This window comes from Cherax quadricarinatus, chromosome 14 (genome assembly GCF_038502225.1).
Source record: "Cherax quadricarinatus isolate ZL_2023a chromosome 14, ASM3850222v1, whole genome shotgun sequence".
NCBI lineage: Eukaryota > Metazoa > Arthropoda > Malacostraca > Decapoda > Parastacidae > Cherax > Cherax quadricarinatus.
The window spans coordinates 1909568-1930000 of NC_091305.1; the positions used below are offsets into that span (position 1 = coordinate 1909568).

General features: G+C 40.6%; 1 protein-coding gene across 3 annotated transcripts in view; it reads left to right on the forward strand.

The window, feature by feature from the left end:
• Window positions 1–20433, forward strand: part of LOC128696193 (fibrinogen C domain-containing protein 1-like) — a 357843-nt gene that overhangs the window by 337296 nt on the left and 114 nt on the right. For all 3 annotated transcript variants that reach the window (XM_070084766.1, XM_070084765.1, XM_070084764.1), the window contains exons 11-14: window positions 11035–11191; window positions 11326–11490; window positions 17041–17165; window positions 17563–20433. The exon at window positions 17563–20433 is cut by the window's right edge and continues 114 nt beyond it. In XM_070084766.1, coding sequence (XP_069940867.1) covers window positions 11035–11191; window positions 11326–11490; window positions 17041–17165; window positions 17563–17694 — 579 coding nt within the window. In that variant the 3' untranslated portion in view covers window positions 17695–20433. The remainder of the gene's footprint in view (window positions 1–11034; window positions 11192–11325; window positions 11491–17040; window positions 17166–17562) is intronic.

Below are 20433 nucleotides of genomic sequence, written 5' to 3' on the forward strand. Positions count from 1 at the left end.
ATATATATATATATATATATATATATATATATATATATATATATGTCGTGCCGAATAGGCAGAACTTGCGATCTTGGCTTAAATAGCAACGTTCATCTTGCCATATAGGACAAGTGAAAATTTGTGTATGCAATAATTTCGCCAAAATCATTCTGAACCTAACGAAAAAAATATATTTCACTGTGTTTGTTTAATATTAAATTATTGTAAACAAATCTAAAATATATTTCGTTGGGTTAGGCTAAAATAAATTGTTCTTGTTATAATAAGGTTAGGTAAGTTTTCTAAGTTCCTTTTGGTGCAAAATTATAATTTTTTACATCAAGATTAATGAAAAAAATATATCTTTAAACGTATAAGAGAAAATTTTAGAAAGGGCTTAATTTAAAATGAGTTCTTGCTAATTGACCAGTTTTACATATTCGGCACGACATATATATATATATATATATATATATATATATATATATATATATATATATATATATATATATATATATATATATATATATATATATATATATATATATATATATATATATATATATATATATATATATATATAAGCAATAAAATCACAGTAAACAGGTGATTTCAGAATATGCAAAACAACCACTCTGAAAGAATTGAGAAATTCCAAGCGCTTTCGTGATATTGTGAGTAGTCACGAAAGCGCTTGGAATTTCTCTATTCTTTCAGAGTGGTTGTTTTGCATATATATATATATATATATATATATATATATATATATATATATATATATAAACATATATATATATATATATTTATTTTTTTTTATTATCACACCGGCCGATTCCCACCAAGGCAGGGTGGCCCGAAAAAGAAAAACTTTCACCATCATTCACTCCATCACTGTCTTGCCAGAAGGGTGCTTTACACTACAGTTTTTAAACTGCAACATTAACACCCCTCCTTCAGAGTGCAGGCACTGTACTTCCCATCTCCAGGACTCAAGTCCGGCCTGCCGGTTTCCCTGAATCCCTTCATAAATGTTACTTTGCTCACACTCCAACAGCACGTCAAGTATTAAAAACCATTTGTCTCCATTCACTCCTATCAAACACGCTCACGCATGCCTGCCGGAAGTCCAAGCCCCTCGCACACAAAACCTCCTTTACCCCCTCCCTCCAACCCTTCCTAGGCCGACCCCTACCCCGCCTTCCTTCCACTACAGACTGATACACTCTTGAAGTCATTCTGTTTCGCTCCATTCTCTCTACATGTCCGAACCACCTCAACAACCCTTCCTCAGCCCTCTGGACAACAGTTTTGGTAATCCCGCACCTCCTCCTAACTTCCAAACTACGAATTCTCTGCATTATATTCACACCACACATTGCCCTCAGACATGACATCTCCACTGCCTCCAGCCTTCTCCTCGCTGCAACATTCATCACCCACGCTTCACACCCATATAAGAGCGTTGGTAAAACTATACTCTCATACATTCCCCTCTTTGCCTCCAAGGACAAAGTTCTTTGTCTCCACAGACTCCTAAGTGCACCACTCACTCTTTTTCCCTCATCAATTCTATGATTCACCTCATCTTTCATAGACCCATCCGCTGACACGTCCACTCCCAAATATCTGAATACGTTCACCTCCTCCATACTCTCTCCCTCCAATCTGATATTCAATCTTTCATCACCTAATCTTTTTGTTATCCTCATAACCTTACTCTTTCCTGTATTCACCTTTAATTTTCTTCTTTTGCACACCCTACCAAATTCATCCACCAATCTCTGCAACTTCTCTTCAGAATCTCCCAAGAGCACAGTGTCATCAGCAAAGAGCAGTTGTGACAACTCCCACTTTGTGTGTGATTCTTTATCTTTTAACTCCACGCCTCTTGCCAAGACCCTCGCATTTACTTCTCTTACAACCCCATCTATAAATATATTAAACAACCACGGTGACATCACACATCCTTGTCTAAGGCCTACTTTTACTGGGAAAAAATTTCCCTCTTTCCTACATACTCTAACTTGAGCCTCACTATCCTCGTATATATATATATATATATATATATATATATATATATATATATATATATATATATATATATATATATATATATATATGTGTGTGTGTGTGTGTGTGTGTGTGTGTGTGTGAACAAGGGATCTAACAGACACGCCTGTGGAACCCCACTTTTAACAGACACACCTTCGAACTCTAATTGCCTATCGTTCAACCAAGCCTCGTTCCAAGAGAGAATCTTCCACTCAGTACCGTGTGCTGGCATCATTTATCATTCTCTTCTGTGGCTAATTTTCAAAAGCCTTATCGAAGTCTTGATAAGTTATGTCGGAGGCTGTATTATTCTCAACAGCTTCGAATATCTTGTTAGGCATAAATGACTTCGCGAGGCATCTGCTATTAATAATTCCAGAAACTTACATACTCTTATTGTTAAGCGATAACTTGAAATTAAGGATCATCCTCCCGTTTTGCAATTACTTATCGTTTAGCCATCTACATCGGCACGACTTTTTTAGCTTCACATTCTTTAAATTCCTTTGAAAACAGTTCATTGGGGGATTTATATGGTTTGGACCTGTTAACCTTTTTTAGATCAAAGCCGCTACTGACTAAAACTGTAACCCTTTGTAACAAACAAAACTGGAAACACCTGCAATGTGCAATTCTCCTATTCTATACGATAATTACATCGTTGGAACAAAATATAGCTATGTTCCTTTGTCATATCCCAGCATATATAATGGGCATCGCACATGACGGACTTCAGCCTGAGCTGCGTGACGTCAAGTGTTCCACTACGGATTCAGTTGCTGTCAGAGTCTGAACAACGTATTATTTTCCTCCAGGTTCTCTTTAAATACGATTGTCTCCTCAGGCAACTTCCCACTGGCTGTAATAATGTTGGATCATTTACAGCATTATTAAATAAGAATGATCTAGCGTCTAATAGAGTGAAGTGGGACCATCATGATAAGGACAATAGGGAATTATGTCGTAGTAGTATATTCAGGACACAAGTTGCGGTTTATCTATAACGAAGTTGTTGTCTTGTGAGGAACTAACCTTATATGAATTCATTGCATCAGCAGAGAATCACAAACTTTTACACAAATTGTTTTCAATATAGTTTGGGCAGAACAGGATATGCTTGGTAAAGTGAAAATACATAATCTATAGTCAATACTCCAAACATCTGTTGCTCCTGTTCACCTAGCTGTCAATAGAACGATCAGATAACTCTGGTACCCGAGGTTATCTGAATGTTGTGGGCGAGGTCGTGGGAAATGTAATATATACCCTTGACGAAGCTGGGCTTTCAAATGAGCTAAGGAAGGATAACAACATTAAGTCTATTAATTCAACCGCGTTAAAAATTCTTGGACTTAATGTAGTTGTACATATTCCCCATGAGACAACACATGAAGCTCCAACAACATAAAATAACAATGATGGCCCGAGAATCATAGCCTTGGTAAAACACATACGTTAATGAGCATAACAACGGTTAATTAGTGTGACCACAGTATCATCTCAGATATGAACCCATTGATATGCAACCCGAGTCAGTTGCGGGAATCGAGGCTTGACGAGGCTACGAGAATCCGCTAACTGTCGACACCGGCTTCATATAAATCTGATCCTCCAGCATGCTGTAGCTCCTGTGGTTGCTGAGAATCTTGAAGGCTGACAGCAAGAATAGCATGTCTGTCTTGCGTTTAATAACATACACGACTGTAGCGCCTGAAAATAAATAAAAACAAATAATTATTTTTAATGTTGTTGTGGTCGGTGTGACCAAGCGGACATGATGCATTGTCCAATGTGATTTCTGGTGTTTCTTAGGGCTTTGTGAAACCTGAAGGGATGGTTTCGTAAGTTAGGTCTAAAAAGAGGCTCCTGAATTAGGTCTAGGGCGAGACTGATGACTTCCAGTAGGCTTACAACGGATCCTAAAATGCAGTCATGAGGCCTACACGAACTGGTCATGAGATTCTGTAAGACCACATGAGAGGAAGGGAAATATGTTCTTCAGTTTTAATACCAACAGGATCATTAAAAAGAAAAGAGAACAAAATAAGGAATTAAACAGAGAACAAGGTGAAATGGGTGAAAATAAAAATTAAAATAGAAGATAGGTTAAAAAGACGGTGATCCGGACATAGAGCCCTAGATCAATGTTAACAAACTAATGTCATAGGCAACTTCTGTCATCTCTTTAAATGGCCTTGTACACCGGACACAAAATATATAATACCGAAATCCTTCCTCAGTTTTGTAATACAGACGTGGAATTTTTTTTAAGTTATTCGAGAAGATTTCAATAAAGGGAGTGTCCAATAAATTACCTTCTTAAACTGGGCAAAAATCTTTAATACACAGTTACCTTCATTAGAAATGTTCCCTTCAACATTCTCACTTAAAGACACAATTTAATCGGTCTTAACGGAGAAAATTTACATAATTCCTTTACGGGAAGAAATCACAGTAAAACGCGCCAGTGCAGTGATGAAAAAAATACGACAAAGAAAAATGTACAGAAATACCTGAGCGCTTTCATGTGCTTACACACATTCTCAGAGAAACCAGTAAGAAGAATTAAGGTAAGTACATTCTTACATAGTTCCTTACGGATTCATGTGAGTATTTCTAGCATTTCTTTTCAAATTAAGATATCTAACTCTTCTTTCAAATTAGTATTTCTGTCTGGGGCGGCTTGAGTGCCAGCTGGCAGTCATGGTCAGCTGTGTGTGCTCTGATGACTCTATTAGTAATCTCTGCTGGTGACTTTAATTGGATTTGTTTAATGATAATTGGGCGGAGTGGCTGCGGTGAGGCGTCTTTACAGTCCAGCAGTGCGTGATCTCAGCCCCCTGGGTGATGACGAAGATTTTGGTGAGGTGGGCGGTGATGTTGAGGTTTGGGCAGTGTGGATAAGGTTCTGGTAGGGGGCTATGATAGTTGAGGTTTTGGTTAATTCCGATGATGGTTGGTATGTTGATGAGTTACGATGATGGGTGATGTATTGATGGATAGCGATGATGGTTGATGTTTTAGTGGGCGGTACTACGATTGAGGATTGCGGAGGAGTGTGGTGCTGGGTAATTTTTATTATGGTAATGTGGTACAAGTTTCTAGGCCTTGTAATGCCCATCTACGTACATACGTACATATACGAATAATTTTTTATACAATACGCTACATCAAGTTATTATTTATTTACATTATAACACTGACGCTGGAAAATATATAAAAAAAAATCCTCCTGAAAATCAAGAAGACTAAATTCCAAGATAACAGAAAAAATCTGGGAGTGGGGAAAAAGTTTATTCTTTTTCATCACTATAAACTTCTACAGCAAAAATCATAAAAAAAAAAAACGAAAAAATTAACAAACTTATAAACCGTTTATATATAATACTTTTGACGTTATAAGTCTTTTTCTTGGCACAATTTTTGATTCCGTATACATATACATATGTACACAAATGGTATACAATACCGACAAGATGAAAAGTTAGACACGTGGGTATCTTTGTTGCAGACGTTTCGCCATCCAGTGGCTTTATTAATACAAATTCGAGGACATGAATGGAAGACAGAAGAACTATATACAAAACATGAGGTAATTAGTCCCTCAGCTTTGTAGGAGACGGTGTGAAGAGCACAGTAGTTGTGTAAAGATTCTGGAGCACAGGCAAGAAGGCTGGCGCTTATATACTGGCGTCAGGTGGAAAGGGACGGGTAGCAGACGAGGGCATTGTTACTGGTAGACGGGATACCCCAGTGGAACTAAGGCATACCCGAGGCAACAGTTAACGGTGGTAGTAGTAGTAGTAGTAGTAGTAGTAGTAGTAGTAGTAGTAGTATTAGCAGTAGTAGTAGTAGTAGTAGCAGCAGCAGCGAAGATAGTCATGTAGACGTCCTCTGAACCAAGACTCTATGATGGTGCGGTGTCTGACAAGTTGTACATGAATATTATACAATGGAATCTTGGTTCAGAGGACATCTACGTAATCTTCTTCACGGCTACTACAACTACTACTACTACTACCACCACTAACTGTTGCCTCGGGTATGACATACTTCCACTGGGGTATCCCGCCTACCAGTAACAATGCCCTCGTCTGCTACCCGTCCCTTTCCACCTGACGCCAGTATATAAGCGCCAGCCTTCTTGCCTGTGCTCCAGAATCTTCACAACTACTGTGCTCTTCACACCGTCTCCTCCAAAGCTGAGGGACTAATTACCTCATGTTTTGTATATAGTTCTTCTGTCTTCCATTCATGTCCTTGATAAAGCCACTGGATGGCGAAACTTCTGCAATAAAGATACCCGGATGTTGCACATGTGTCTAACTTTTCATATATATATATATATATATATATATATATATATATATATATATATATATATATATATATATATATATATATATATATATATATATATATATATATATATATATATATATATATATATATATATATATATATATATATATATATATATATATATATATATATACGAAATTTTTTGACGTTGCAATGTATGACTGGGGAGCAGAAAGCCGGAAAAAGCGACACTTAATACAAACACGAAAAAATAGAAAGCTGGAGTCAGCCATTTTTTTTTATTTACTTGCACAAAAATACAACAAGTAAACAGACAAACTCTCCCCTTCCACCAATATTTTCCAAACCATTAAACAAAGCTTTCCACTTTTTTTTTGGCACGCCCTGCGGCTTACTTTTTTTTTAGTGAAGTCAACACCATCGATAGTAGTAGTAGTTGTGGTTGTAGTGGTAGTAATGTTGGTGGTATCAGTGGCGGTGGCGTTGATGGTACTGATAAATATGGTGCTATATAGTAATGGTAGTAGTAATGGTGCTTTCTAAGATGGGATTTTTCTGCAGAAAACTAGCGTGAATTTAGTGGAGGTAAGTCTGGGCTCACGAACCTATTAGAATTCTAGGGCAGAATAATGTAAGTCAGACAAGAAGGACAAAGATGGACCGACTGCATATTACTGAATTGTAAGAAAGCATTTGAGACTTTTCAGCTGACATGAGCATAATGACTTGAAGATCTTCCTTAACGTTTTATATCTCTGTTGGGTTTCGAGAGTTGTCTAACTCCCGGATCCCGGCCCCGGGCCAGGCTTGTCTGGTCAGCTTGGCTGATGTAACTGGGAAATCACCATAGAAGCCTAACTGGTGAAGCTCGATAGCAGCCCGAGGGAGAGAAAATGCAGCATAGCATAAACGGAAGATAGTTGTCATTACTAATGTCGTTACTTAAGAAGCAAAATAGGCCGGTGGCGGGAGGATTAAAGAGATATCACGATAGTCTTACAATCCCATCTAATCCCATTGTTTATTTTATTTTTTGGGGGGGTATGATAGTGCGCGCGTGTGGGAGGGGGGTAGTTTTGATGATGGAGAGAGAGAGAGAGAGAGAGAGAGAGAGAGAGAGAGTGAGTGGACACTGAGAGAAAGCGTAGAGGCAGCAGCAGGAATTCATCATGAACCTACGTCAACTTAAGCTTCACTCTCTCCGACTCGAAACACCATACGAAGGGTTGGAACCTACTAGCACTGAGGATTCATTTTTTTCCTGTTCGAAACACCTGGTCTCTCCCCCTCACAAACATATATATACTTGAGCGCGCACGTCACCAACACTGCTACAACACCAGGAACACTGCTCCAGCATCATCACTGCTACAACACCAGCAACACCAACACTGCTACAACACCATTAGCACTGCTCTGACACCACCAACACTGTTCCAGCACCACCATCACTGCTATAACACCACCAACACTACTGCTCCAGCACCACCAACACTGCTACAACGCCATTAGCACTGCTCTGACACCACCAACACTGTTCCAGCACCACCATCACTGCTACAACACCACAAACACTTCTGCTTCAACACCACCAACACTGCTCCAACACCACCAACACTGTTCCAACACCACCAACATTGCTCCAATACCACCAACACTACTCCAACACCACCAACACTGCTCCAACACCACCAACACTACTGCTCCAACACCACCAACACTGCTCCAACACCACCAACACTGTTCCAGCACCACCATCACTGTTCAACACCAACACTGCTCCAACACCACCAACACTGTTCCAACACCACCAACATTGCTCCAATACCACCAACACTGCTCCAACACCACCAACATTGCTCCAACACCACCAACACTGCTCCAACACCACCAACACTGCTCCAATACCGCCAACACTGCTCCAACACCAACACTGTTTCAGCATCACCAACAAGAGCCTACAACAATTACTTGTCAAAATTTTCAATTTTCTTGTGTCCATCAACTTTAATAACAATAATAATGGCACCTTTTAATTTTCTCCTCTTTCAACGAGAGTGTAAGTTGTAATATATCAGAGGGAGAGATGAAGGGGAAGGAGAGGGGAGGAGGAGGAAGGAAGAAAGGAAGGAAGAACGTGTTGGAGTGAAGGTGTGAGAGATCTGGAAGTAAGGAAGAATGCTGAGTGAGAGGGAGACTAAGAGAAGGGTAAGAAAGGAGACACTGGAGGATGAAGAAAGGAATGGGAGGGAGAGAATAGAAGGAGGGAGAGAAGAAAGTAGAGAGAGAGAAAAGAAGGTAGAGAGAGAGAGAAAGCGAGAGAGAGAGAGAGAGAATAAGGATAACACTATGCAATGAACATCCGGCAGGATAGTTTGTGTTGTCGTGGTGATGACATCACGCCTCTGTCTCTTTCTGTGTTCATGATAGTACATTATCATATCCTGTCTTTGAGGCTTGGTGGTAGCGCCTCCCACCGTGATATTATCCTCTGAGGCTTGATGACAGCGCCTGCCACCATGATATTATCCTCTGTCTGAAGCTTGATGATAGCACCTCCCACCATGATGCTATCCTCCTCGGGCATCATAACACCCACACAATCATAGTTATCTTCCTTCCTGGGACCAACATACTAACACCCACGCCATTAAGCTTTTGTTATCCTTCTCTTTCCTCGCACACATGCAGATTATATCTTATATTCAGGTCAGGTGACTAACGTGGGTGACTTAGACGCTATGAACTATAAAAATATATTTAATGAACCTCCGCTACAAAGCCTTCATGATTTTTAATATTGGTAAAATTTCAAGACGTTTATCAGTGAGATCTGAGGTGAATGCTCTCAGTAATTCACTCTGGCTGGTGAGAATGCATTATCTCTCTTGTCAAGGCGAGAAGCCAAGCACGTCCAAGGGTAAGTGCTCTCATACTGAGAGCAGGAGACGGTGTCACTCACTTCTTCTAGACGCTCTTGTGACAAAAGAAGTTGTAACTCACTCCCCAAGATGCATGAGTGACGGAAGAAGATGAAACTCGCTCTTGTAAGACACACGAGGGACACAAGAAGATGAAATTCGCTCATATAAAGATGCATGAGGGACGCAAGAAAATGAAACTCACTTGTCCAAGATGCAGGAGTGACGCAAGATGACACTCGCTTCTGCTCATCTCTCCCACACAGACAAGAGCGCCTCAAGGCCAAGCTGGTTTGGAATTACCCGTTTCTTGAGTGCTTCATGTGTTTATGACACTTTCTTTGAAGAAGCTGCATTCTTAGTGCGAAATTATCCTTGTAATTATATGGCTGACACTTTTTGCAATGGAAGACAAGATAAATGCTTACAGTTTTTTATGCACTAGTTGCTTGTGGGGTGAGAATGCATGTAGGATGTTTTGCATATGCTTGTGATGATGGGTGTGAATGTTGCATGTATGAATACGGGCGGTTATGTACAGTTTAGGTTATTTTTGAAAGAAAACGTTTCGACACGATTGGCGAAATGTTTTTCCCATTGAATAAATAACAGAAACTGTATATAAGTTCCCTTAGACACCGTTTGTCGGAATAAACACGCATTTTACAACTAATATTGAGGGGGTGTTTTCCATGTGGTTGTGGTGGTAGGAAACCATTGCCTGCTGAAACGACCAGATCAGCCTGGCTGTAAAGGTATGCGTGCCTCCAACAGCAACAACCTGGTTGATCGGACAACTTAGAAGAATCCAGCTGCGCAGGCGAAACGTCCCGACAATAAAGAGTACCCCCAGATGTTGCACATGGGTCTTGTTGATCAACTTATCTATATTGAACACGACGTAAAGGCATAAATAACTGTATTCATTTTTCACAGGTAAATGAAAGGTCTTGGTGGAGACAGTGTTTTGCAGTGCTACGGACACAGCACTGCTGGCGGTAGACGATTGTCATTACCCTCCAAGTGTGTGTCACTCCGGACGGAAATGAAGGATGGGGAAATGACTCTTATTATGTTAAAAGTCCGTGTTTAATTTGATTTTTTTTTATTTAGCGACACTTGTAAATTTTGTGCGTAATGATTCTGCGGTTGAGAGGCAGACGTTCGCTGGGACGTGAAGACATGTCTAAGCCATTTATCGTCTTCATGTCTCACAGACATGTCTGTGAGACATGAAGATGAGACGCGATGTATCTAGATGCTGTGATTCGTTGTGCCACCATACTGAAATATAGATAGGTAATGGTGGTGACGTCAAGACAATGGTTGTGACGTCATGAGAATGACTGTAAAGTCAAAACAATGTTTGTGACGTCAAAACAATGTTTGTGACGTCAAAACAATGTTTGTGACGTCAAGACAATGGTTGTGAAGTTAAGACAATGATAATAATAATAATAATAGTAAAAAACAGGCGTTATAACTCTTTGGGTCATAGAGTGGTGCAAGTGAGAGTTTATTGGTGCTGACCATTATCATTTCACAGAGTTCGGTAGACTATTGATCATAATATTGACCAGAGTAGTATTGAGAACCTTTATGTTAGAAAGCCTGTGTCGTTTTGGCAGGATGTTCCAGAAATAAATTTCCTGAGATTTTGAAGGCTGTTGTACCAAGTGAAAAGAAAGACAGAAGGACACACCGTATATTCCAACCGAGTTATCACATTCTGAGGAATGATGGTGTTCTCCTGCAGGTGTGGTGCGAGATAGAGGAGAGTGGAACCGGCTGGACGGTGATACAAAGACGTGGATCCATGACCTCGGAGACGCCTCACCCCGTCGTGGACTTCTTCAGGGACTGGGCAGAGTACAAGTGGGGCTTCGGCAACCTGGAGGGAGAGTACTGGCTAGGTGAGTGCACGCATCCAGTGTACGAAACTTCATTAATAAATATCGATGCATCCATTATTATCAGGTGAAATGTGAGCATAGTTAAACCATAATAATACGCATATTAATGGCAGCATGTTCCCCGCCACCACTAGGTCTGGAGTACATCCACCAGCTGACACAGTCTGGAGACTACGAGCTGCGAGTTGATCTACAGGACTGGGGCAACGAGACCCGCTGGGCAAAATACAAGCATTTCGCCCTGGCCAACGAAGACCACAACTTCACCCTCGCTCTTGGTGACTACGAAGGCACGGCAGGTGAGCCTTGTATCCCATGAAGGTGTTTCTCTCCTCTTCCTCCTGTTCCTCTTCTTTCTCTTCCTCTTCCTCCTTTCTACCCTTTCCCCAACACTAATTCTCGTCTGTCCCTAAATTGTGCCCTTCTTACCGTTCATTCAGCCCTTGGGATGTCTCATCCTTCTTGTCTTAGTTTATGCCCTTTTCGTAACCTTCCCCTGCTTGCCTCATTTTCTATCCATCTTCTTATTTCCCTTTCACTCATCTTCTTACCTTCCTTTCACCAGTCTTCTTGAAACACTTACCCCTACTCTTCCTCTCACTTTCATCCATTCACTTATTTTTCACCCCTCCTCCTTTCCTCTTATTCACCTTCTCTACCTTTCTCTGGCTTTGTTCCTCTTGCTCCCAGATCATTTTCTTCCACATTTCTACTTTTCTGTACATATCTATAAAGTGAAAGTTATGTTTTGAAGTGGTAGACCAACCAGTGAGCCAAGGTAAAGCCTTGGTCAGTTTAATATTGACATTACAAGCTCTCGTCAGAAGCCTAGGGATCAGTTTTCACCAGAAATATAACACTAACAATTGTGCTCAATAGTAACCCACGTGGAGAGAAAAACTCGATTATTATTATTATTATAATCAAGGGGGAAGCACTAAACCCGTAGGATTATACAGCGCCTATGGGGGGATGGAAGGCATTCAGGCTTAATTCAGGGAACTGGAGCACAGATCCAATTCCCTAGATCAAGAGCCCCTCACCAGCGTCAAGGAGCCTTCCTTGAGGGGTGAGAAACTCGAGAGATTAGTTGATCTGTATATTTCGACTCCTTCTGGGATTCTCTTCAGTAGATCTGCTGAAAAGGATCCCATGTGGGTTATTACTGAGCATAAAGAAGTGTTCTTTACACTTTATTTACTAATAACTGTAATTATATCACGTTTACCTAATCTCTTTAGATTTTCCTCTCTGTGTGGTCATCACGTGATGCTGCTGTTTGTGTGCGTAAATGTATTTATGTGTGAACACTGATCTTTACAGATTTATCCCTCAATAAAAATAATCTTCCTAACGGTAATAAAAAGTTTTACATTAACAATAAAAGCCAGTGGGAAATACAAAGTTGAGTTAGAAAATCTGAATGCGATTCTGAAAAAGGCTATTTACCCTCAGTAACAAGACAGCAACAATAACCTCAGACAAGACTGCCTCCACCACTCATTGTGATGAATGACTCAAACGGGTTTATCACTTCTAGAAATGCAAAACAATACCCTCCGTAAACACCACAACTAATTCCAGGTTGTATGGAACGCAGTGGACAGTTCACAGACTCAGCTCAGTGGTAATTGCAATTCTGTGGTCTTATATGCCAGGTTGTTGCTATAATATTCGTCAGGACACGGGTCTTAATGATACAGTTGACCCGTTTAAGATAATGTATATACGCCTGGGTTAAGATGTTTACCGTGTCTGCTACTCTGGCTGTGGTGTTTCTTGCAGCACCAGACAAACTCCTCTGACCACCCTCTTATTTATTAGAAGCTTTGCCCTCACAGAATGCATACAAACTGTTTAAACTCTGTCTCTGTATCTGTCTCTGTCTGTCTGTCTGTCTCTCTCTGTGTATCAATTAGCAGCTCAATTATTATGAAGTGTATTAAAACAAGAATTAATTCAAATCCTTTGAGCTAAGCGAGTTCCATATTGCATAGAATTTCGCCTCCTGAATACCAGAGAGAAACAGGTGAGCATCGGGCGCTGTGCCGCTACAGATTATCATTTTTAGATAGCCATAGTACCGTTGGCTTCTGAGGACTCAAGTGCTGATATTCACAAAACTTAAACAGCAATCTGCTAGAGATAAATAATTCCATCAGTCGGAGGGGATACGGAAGCTCTCTCTCTCTCTCTCTCTCTCTCTCTCTCTCTCTCTCTCTCTCTCTCTCTCTCTCTCTCTCTCTCTCTCTCTCTCTCTCTCTCTCTCTCTCTCATATCTACTACTTAAACTACGACTGATACTCTCACTATTTCTTAATGAGACACAGTGCGTCAAGGCTAACATGCCGCCGTTGACAGGTGACACGGCATCCTGGATAGCGCAGTGCCTATCGAGACAATGGCACTGTCCCTCCTGAAGCAGGCACTTGTAGTGATAATGACACTGCTCCCTCCTGCACCAAGCACTCACGGCGGTAATTAATACTGCTCCATTGTGAGTCTCCCGAAGATGGGTAAACAGCGCGTAGCGACGCTGTTTTGTTCCATTGTTTACCTTCCTGGCTTAGCGCTCGCAGGCACGGGGTTAATTTTTTTTTTTAACTGGGTAGTTTTTCCTCAAAATTCATCATTACTCAAAAGTTTCTCATGCAATTATGGGAACTACATAATTGTTCTCACTGTAGTTGCAATGCTGCAAAAATTTTTAGATCTATAAATACGCTGCAAAGGAGTATAATTATCATACGCAAAGGTGTTGAGATTTGTACACTATTAGCTTATCCTTCATGAGGCCAGAGGCTATAATAGCTGATCCACTAGTATGGTCTTGACGACCTGGTCTGGCGTGGTCTTGACGACCAGGATTAGCGTGGTCTTGGGTCCAGGTCCGTGTTGTATTTCAGGACAGCAGGGGTAGAAAAACTCTTGAAACCGGTCACAGGTTTCATCAGAGTTCAGAGTGGGTTCGCTTCTCCCTCCCGCTCTCTCTTGCAGCATCCTCCCATGCATGAAGAACTAATTAACCCACACCGGAACTCTGGGGCGGTCATCCAATGATTACCTTACGGAAATTAGACCCTTAAGAGTGCCAGTGGTTGGGTCGGGTGTTGTCTGCTATCTGAAATAGTATCAGTGGCACTCACAGGCCACGGTGAAGGCAGCGAAATTTAATTGGATTTCTGGGCGCTTGGTCGATTAGTTTAATCCATTTGTGAGTTCAGATTTATTTAGGAATTTACTTAGGTTTTTTGTCACTAGTACCACTCACTAGTGCCACTCACTAATGTCACTCACTAGTGTCACTAGTGTCTCTCACTAGTGTCACTCACTAGTGTCACTAGTGTCTCTCACTAGTGTCACTCACTAGTGTCACTACTGTCTCTCACTAGTGTCACTCACTAGTGTCACTAGTGTCACTCACTAGTGTCACTAGTGTCTCTCACTAGTGTCACTCACTAGTGTCACTAGTGTCACTCACTAGTGCCACTCACTAGTGCCACTCCACCAGTCCTTACAAGCAGTCACCTCCAGGACCATTCAGTGATATTATCAAAGAATAACTAATTATACAACGTTAGTGAACCAACGTCATCTGACACCATCTACTAACTCCTTCATCATGTCTTTTATTAATACTTCAACACTCTTTCATTAGTGAATGTTTAGTCTGTCTTGTGATGCTGGAATAAGACTCTAACTTTTCCATTTGAGATAGAATTTGAGGGCGTTAAATTTATGCAGTGCGAATATTGAGAACGTAGCTATTTTGTATCGTAAAATGTATTATTTGTGAGCATAAATATCTTGTACAGTCAGTTGCCCGATGGGTTAATGAAAAGGGCAGAGGGGATTAACGGGATTAAATTCAACATAGAGCACAGGTCTTATGTCCTCCTCTATCAAGAAGTGTGCTGAAGTTGGGGGGAACAGAGCGACGCAGCTTTGAAAAAGAGCGACAAGTGGCAGGACTGAATACAGAATTTTGGGAGCCAGTGAGCGAGAGTGGCTCTACTGGACTGAGTGAAAAATATATCGGCAAATGAGTGGGCTAGGACTGAGTACCAGTCTAGTGTGTTCACTGGCACTCACTATCCTCACTAACATTGCCGCCAATTCGTAACACTGATATGGTGAATTGCATTCAGTGCAGAATTTAAGAGGAAGAATTTCACTTAGAGAAAATCATCACACTTTTTTGTAAGTGTGAGTTCTTGCAGTAATTCAAGTGTCCGGTATAAGATTTTCTGATTATCAGTTCCTCATTTGATTCTTTTATTATGATAAGAATATTGTCGTATGTATTACAGTATATAAATGAAAGAATGATTTATTCAGTGATTTTTGGGTAATAGAGAACCACTGCAATGATTATATATATATATATATATATATATATATATATATATATATATATATATATATATATATATATATATATATATATATATATATATATATATATATATATATATATATATATATATACACGGCGATAAGAGACAGGAGCTGATCGATACCGGTATGAGACACAGAGATAGAAAGACTGACAAAGGAAACCGACGGGATACAAAAGCGATATGAGACAGTAGTAGAGATTGAGAGGGAAAGAATACATATAAAGAGAGACTGAAATAAACAGATAGAGGGATCCAATAGGTACAGACACAGATACAAAGAGAGGGGATACTAACAAGCACAAACAGAGACAGAGAGACAGAGATGGGGCACTGACAGTTACATCTACCGAGCCAGAGGGTGAGGAAGCGGGAGGAGAAATGGAAAGGTACATAGAGAGGCAGAGACCACAAACATGCTTGACAACAGAATCGATTTTGGTATAATTTGTAGCGGGGAGTGTGAAAGGTAACAATTAATGAGCATGTCCATGTTGGTGGGTGCGTCTGGCAGCACTTATGTGATTTATCGCTCGTCTAAACGTCTGCCACAACGAGTTGGTCCAGCCGATAAATTTCTTTTAACTGTCCTTGTGTCTGTGTTTGTGTTAGATAGTGAATGAAGACGAATGGTTTTTGGGACCTGACGAGCTGCTGGAGTGTGAGCAGGGTAATATTTTGTGAAGAGATTCAGGGAAACCGGTTAGACGGACTTGAGTCCTGGAAATGGGAAGTACAATGCCTTCACTTTGAAAGAGGGGTTTAGGATATTGGCAGTTTGGAGTGATATCTGAACTGTCGTATCTGAACGCCTCTGCAAAGACAGTGATTATATATGAGTGATGGTGAAAGCGGTGACTGATAATGATTTTTTTTTTTTTTGGGGGGGGGGGGGGGGGGGTTCTTTCTTTTGGGTTACCCTGCCTTGGTGGGAAACGGCCGACGTGTTTATATATATATATTATATATATATATATATATATATATATATATATATATATATATATATATATATATTATATATATATATATATATATATATATATATATATATATATATATATATATATATGTATTATATATATAGGGAAGTACCACCTCTATAGCTGGAATGGGGACCCTCATCCTCAGAGAAGACAATAAACGTACCTCAGAGGAAAACTCAAGGTTCTCCCCGGAGCTGTTTGAATATTTTTCTTCTCCCTACCACCCCCCATGTATTATATATATATATATATATATATATATATATATATATATATATATATATATATATATATATATATATATATATATATATATATATATATATATATATATATCTGTATTACAGACACCTGCCATTGCAGTTATGAATACTTGCAAGTGTTGCACGAGTCCAGCGCTTGCAACATACCTGACCTTCCACACGCACCTGCCCTCCTGCTCACCTGTAAACCTCTCCTCCTGCAGGTAACTCGCTTAAGTACCACCAGGGAGCCTCCTTCAGCACCAGGGACCGAGACAACGACCTCAATCCTCGAGGTCACTGCGCTAGGACCTTCCACGGTGCTTGGTGGTTCACTGCTTGTCATGAGGTAAGTGCTGGTTCAATAACGGATCAGCTCTACTAAAATGATGAAATAGGAAATGCTGGAGAGACAGAGTGATGGAATATATTAAAAGATGCACTAAATATGCAGAAAAAAAACATCTTTTAATGGGACAAAATAGAGCTTTGCCAAACTGTACACAGCGAAACGTTGCCCCAATTGTTCAGTATGTGTCTTTTCTTCACTAATGTCAACAGGACGATATTCAGTCTCGTACCTAAATTATTACATTAAGCTTTCCTCCGGGTCTTCTGAGCAACTGTTCCAGGCCATTATGCATTTTATAGTCATAAAAACTGCAACATAATTTCTCATGCCGTTCACTTACAATTGCAATTTCTAACTCATATGGATCCTTTCTCTTTCTCTCCCATGTTTACAGTCTCACCTCAACGGCCGCTACCACCATGGACGCCACAAGAGTTACGGAGATGGTATCAACTGGATGGCTTTCCGTGGTCACAACTATTCACTCAAGTTCTCCAGGATGATGATCAGACGAGCCAACATCTAGACTCTCCTGACGGTGATCAGACGAGATAACATCTAGGTGTTCCAGGATGATGATCATGCGAACTAACACCTAGACGGTCCTGGATGATTGACGATCCAATATCTAAAAAGGTGGAGACTTAAAATAACGATTACTTTCATCGGTTACTCAAGGAGATCTTATTTTCATATCGACTGCCGTGTGAGATCTTTCACTCCTGAGGCTTCGCCGATGGTGCCACATATCCATGTCTACAGCACAAGCAAAACAAAAATGATAAATAGAATTTTGTACGCGAGAGAGGATTTCAGATGAGATCTTTTGGAGACAATCACATTTTGCCTTGTCTCCAAGAATATAAATGCGATTCATATCATTAGAATGTAGAGTATTGTGAAAGTCTCCTATCTCAGCATTGATGCCGCGGCTACAGTAGCTCCGTTGTCACAGTGTAGCTGAGGCCACCTTGTCTTCGTGGCCACCGTGTCGCCCTGGCCTCCGTGTCGCCCTGGCCTCCGTGGCGCCCTGGCCACCGTGTCGCAGTGGCCACCCTGTTGCCGTGGCCACCACAGTAAGGGAAGCTGGAGCTACAGCACTATTAGTAGCTCAAGCGGGTGTTCTGGTAGTAGGTAGGTACGGGTAATGGAACACGTTACCTGTGTAGTAGACAGCAACGAGAGAGCTTCAGGGTAGTATCTCTCTCACTGAAGCTATTGAAAAGACCATCTTCGCCGTTCCTGTAGCTGGAAACGCCGAAGAAGTTCTTAGAAACTTGGCTAGATGGCTCACTACTTCCTTTCCTTTAATTAACACAATAGTCTCTTGTAATGCTTTACGAAATCGTGTTCCAGGATGAATTTTTATTTTTTAGAAATGGATTTGCGTGGAAGAGGGAAGAGTGGGAGAAGAGCAAGTGGGATAGAGGAGGATGGGAAAAAGAGAAGTGGAAGAGAAGAATGGATGAGGGGCTAGAGGAAGGGAATGATGTATAGGAAAAAACTGATATGAGAAATGATCTGGCAGAGCTGTGTGTTCGAGGAATTACCTCCACTATGAGCCATGAATGAAGCGACATCTTGCCCACATGAAGACACAGGTACAGGACAAGCCTTTACCGGGGCAACGTTTCTCTATACGTAGAGGTTCACTAAGCCGATATGAAGCTCTGTACAGAGCGAAACGTTGCAACTCATGTCTGTTTTCCCCCACAGAGGTCGTCAAATACACCATCTGTATGTAAACATACAGAAATTACCATCGAAATAAACTTTATCCACTCTGCATCTTGCACGCTAAAATCAACAAAATTCTCACTTGGTAGTACAGAGGCGCTTGAGGCTGTATTGACTTCATTCTATAAAATTCTATAAAATGCACCAAGTGGAATACAAAGTGCTATAGACATAAATAGATATATGTACCGTAATGTATAAATTTAAACATAATGTAATAATAATAACTATTATTATTATTATTATTATTATTATTATTATTATTATTATTATTATTATTATTATTATTAATGGTAATACCAATATTATTATTATGATCATTGTTGTTGTTGCTGTTACAACAGTAATTCATAAGAGTTTTTAATTCGAAATTATTTATATACACAGTTTTCATTTGCATTTTCCCGTTAGTGAGGCAGTGGACAAGGAAGAACAGGAGAGGAAGAGGATTGATTTAATCAACACGAGAGGGGAACGCAAAGTGCAAAGTGGTGGTAATAAAACGGAAAGATTAGAAGCGGCTGAGAAGTGGGACGAGGGAGAGGGTGATGATGGTGGTGTGTGTGGGAGGAAAGTGATGGGAAGGGGGGTATGGTGTAAGTGGTGGTGTGTGTTGGGGAGGGTGATGGTGGTGTGTGGGGGAGGCTGATGATGGTGGTGTGTGTGTGTGTGTGGGAGGGTGATGGTGGTGTGTGTGGGGGAGAGTGGTGGGGAGTGGGGTATGGTTTAAGTGGTGTAGGTGGTTTGGGTAGTGGGATGGAAGGTGAAACTAAGGGGTAAAAACTAAAAAAAAAAAAAAAAGGAATGAATTTCAGGGTGGTGATCATGGTTGGGGATTTGTTAAGGAGTGTGGTGGAGATTGTTAATTAGTTGATGGGAGAGTGTAAAGTCTATTGATTCTGCTGTGGGGAGAGGGAAGCGAGGGAAGAAGGGAGGAGACGAGGGGAAGGAGAGCACAAAGGAGTGGAAGAAAAAGGCGAGGAAGGGGGAAATGAAAGTAAGAAAAACATTGGTAGTCTTATGCTGAGATAACTCTCGCAGCTTCTCCTGGATATCTCTCTCCTTTATAACTCTTCCTTTATTTTTTTTTTATTTTTTTTTTACACAGGGTTTGACAAGGTTAAGGATCCCTAACTTTATTGACAGCTATTTACAGGTTAAGGATTCCTAACTTTATTGGCAAGCTAAGAGCTGTTACCTACATCAGCTCATTTGAAAGCATTTTTATTGTTATGAGACATACAAGTAGGGGACAGGATGAAGTTGGAGCCATCTGTGGGCCAGCATTTTCATTTGATCAACTGACTTTATCTCGTTGACATCATTATGCTGTACAAATGTGTTCCATACTCGAGTCATCCTGGGTATGTATCATCTCAGATGGAGTGATGTTCTGGAGAAGGGTGCAGCCAGAGTGAAGTTGCTGCTTTCTGCCCGTCTTGTGGCATAAAAGCTTGTTTCACGCTGTCCTCGAAGTGGATCCAAGTGTGGTATTTTGACAATATTGGCCTTGTACATAACAGTAAGG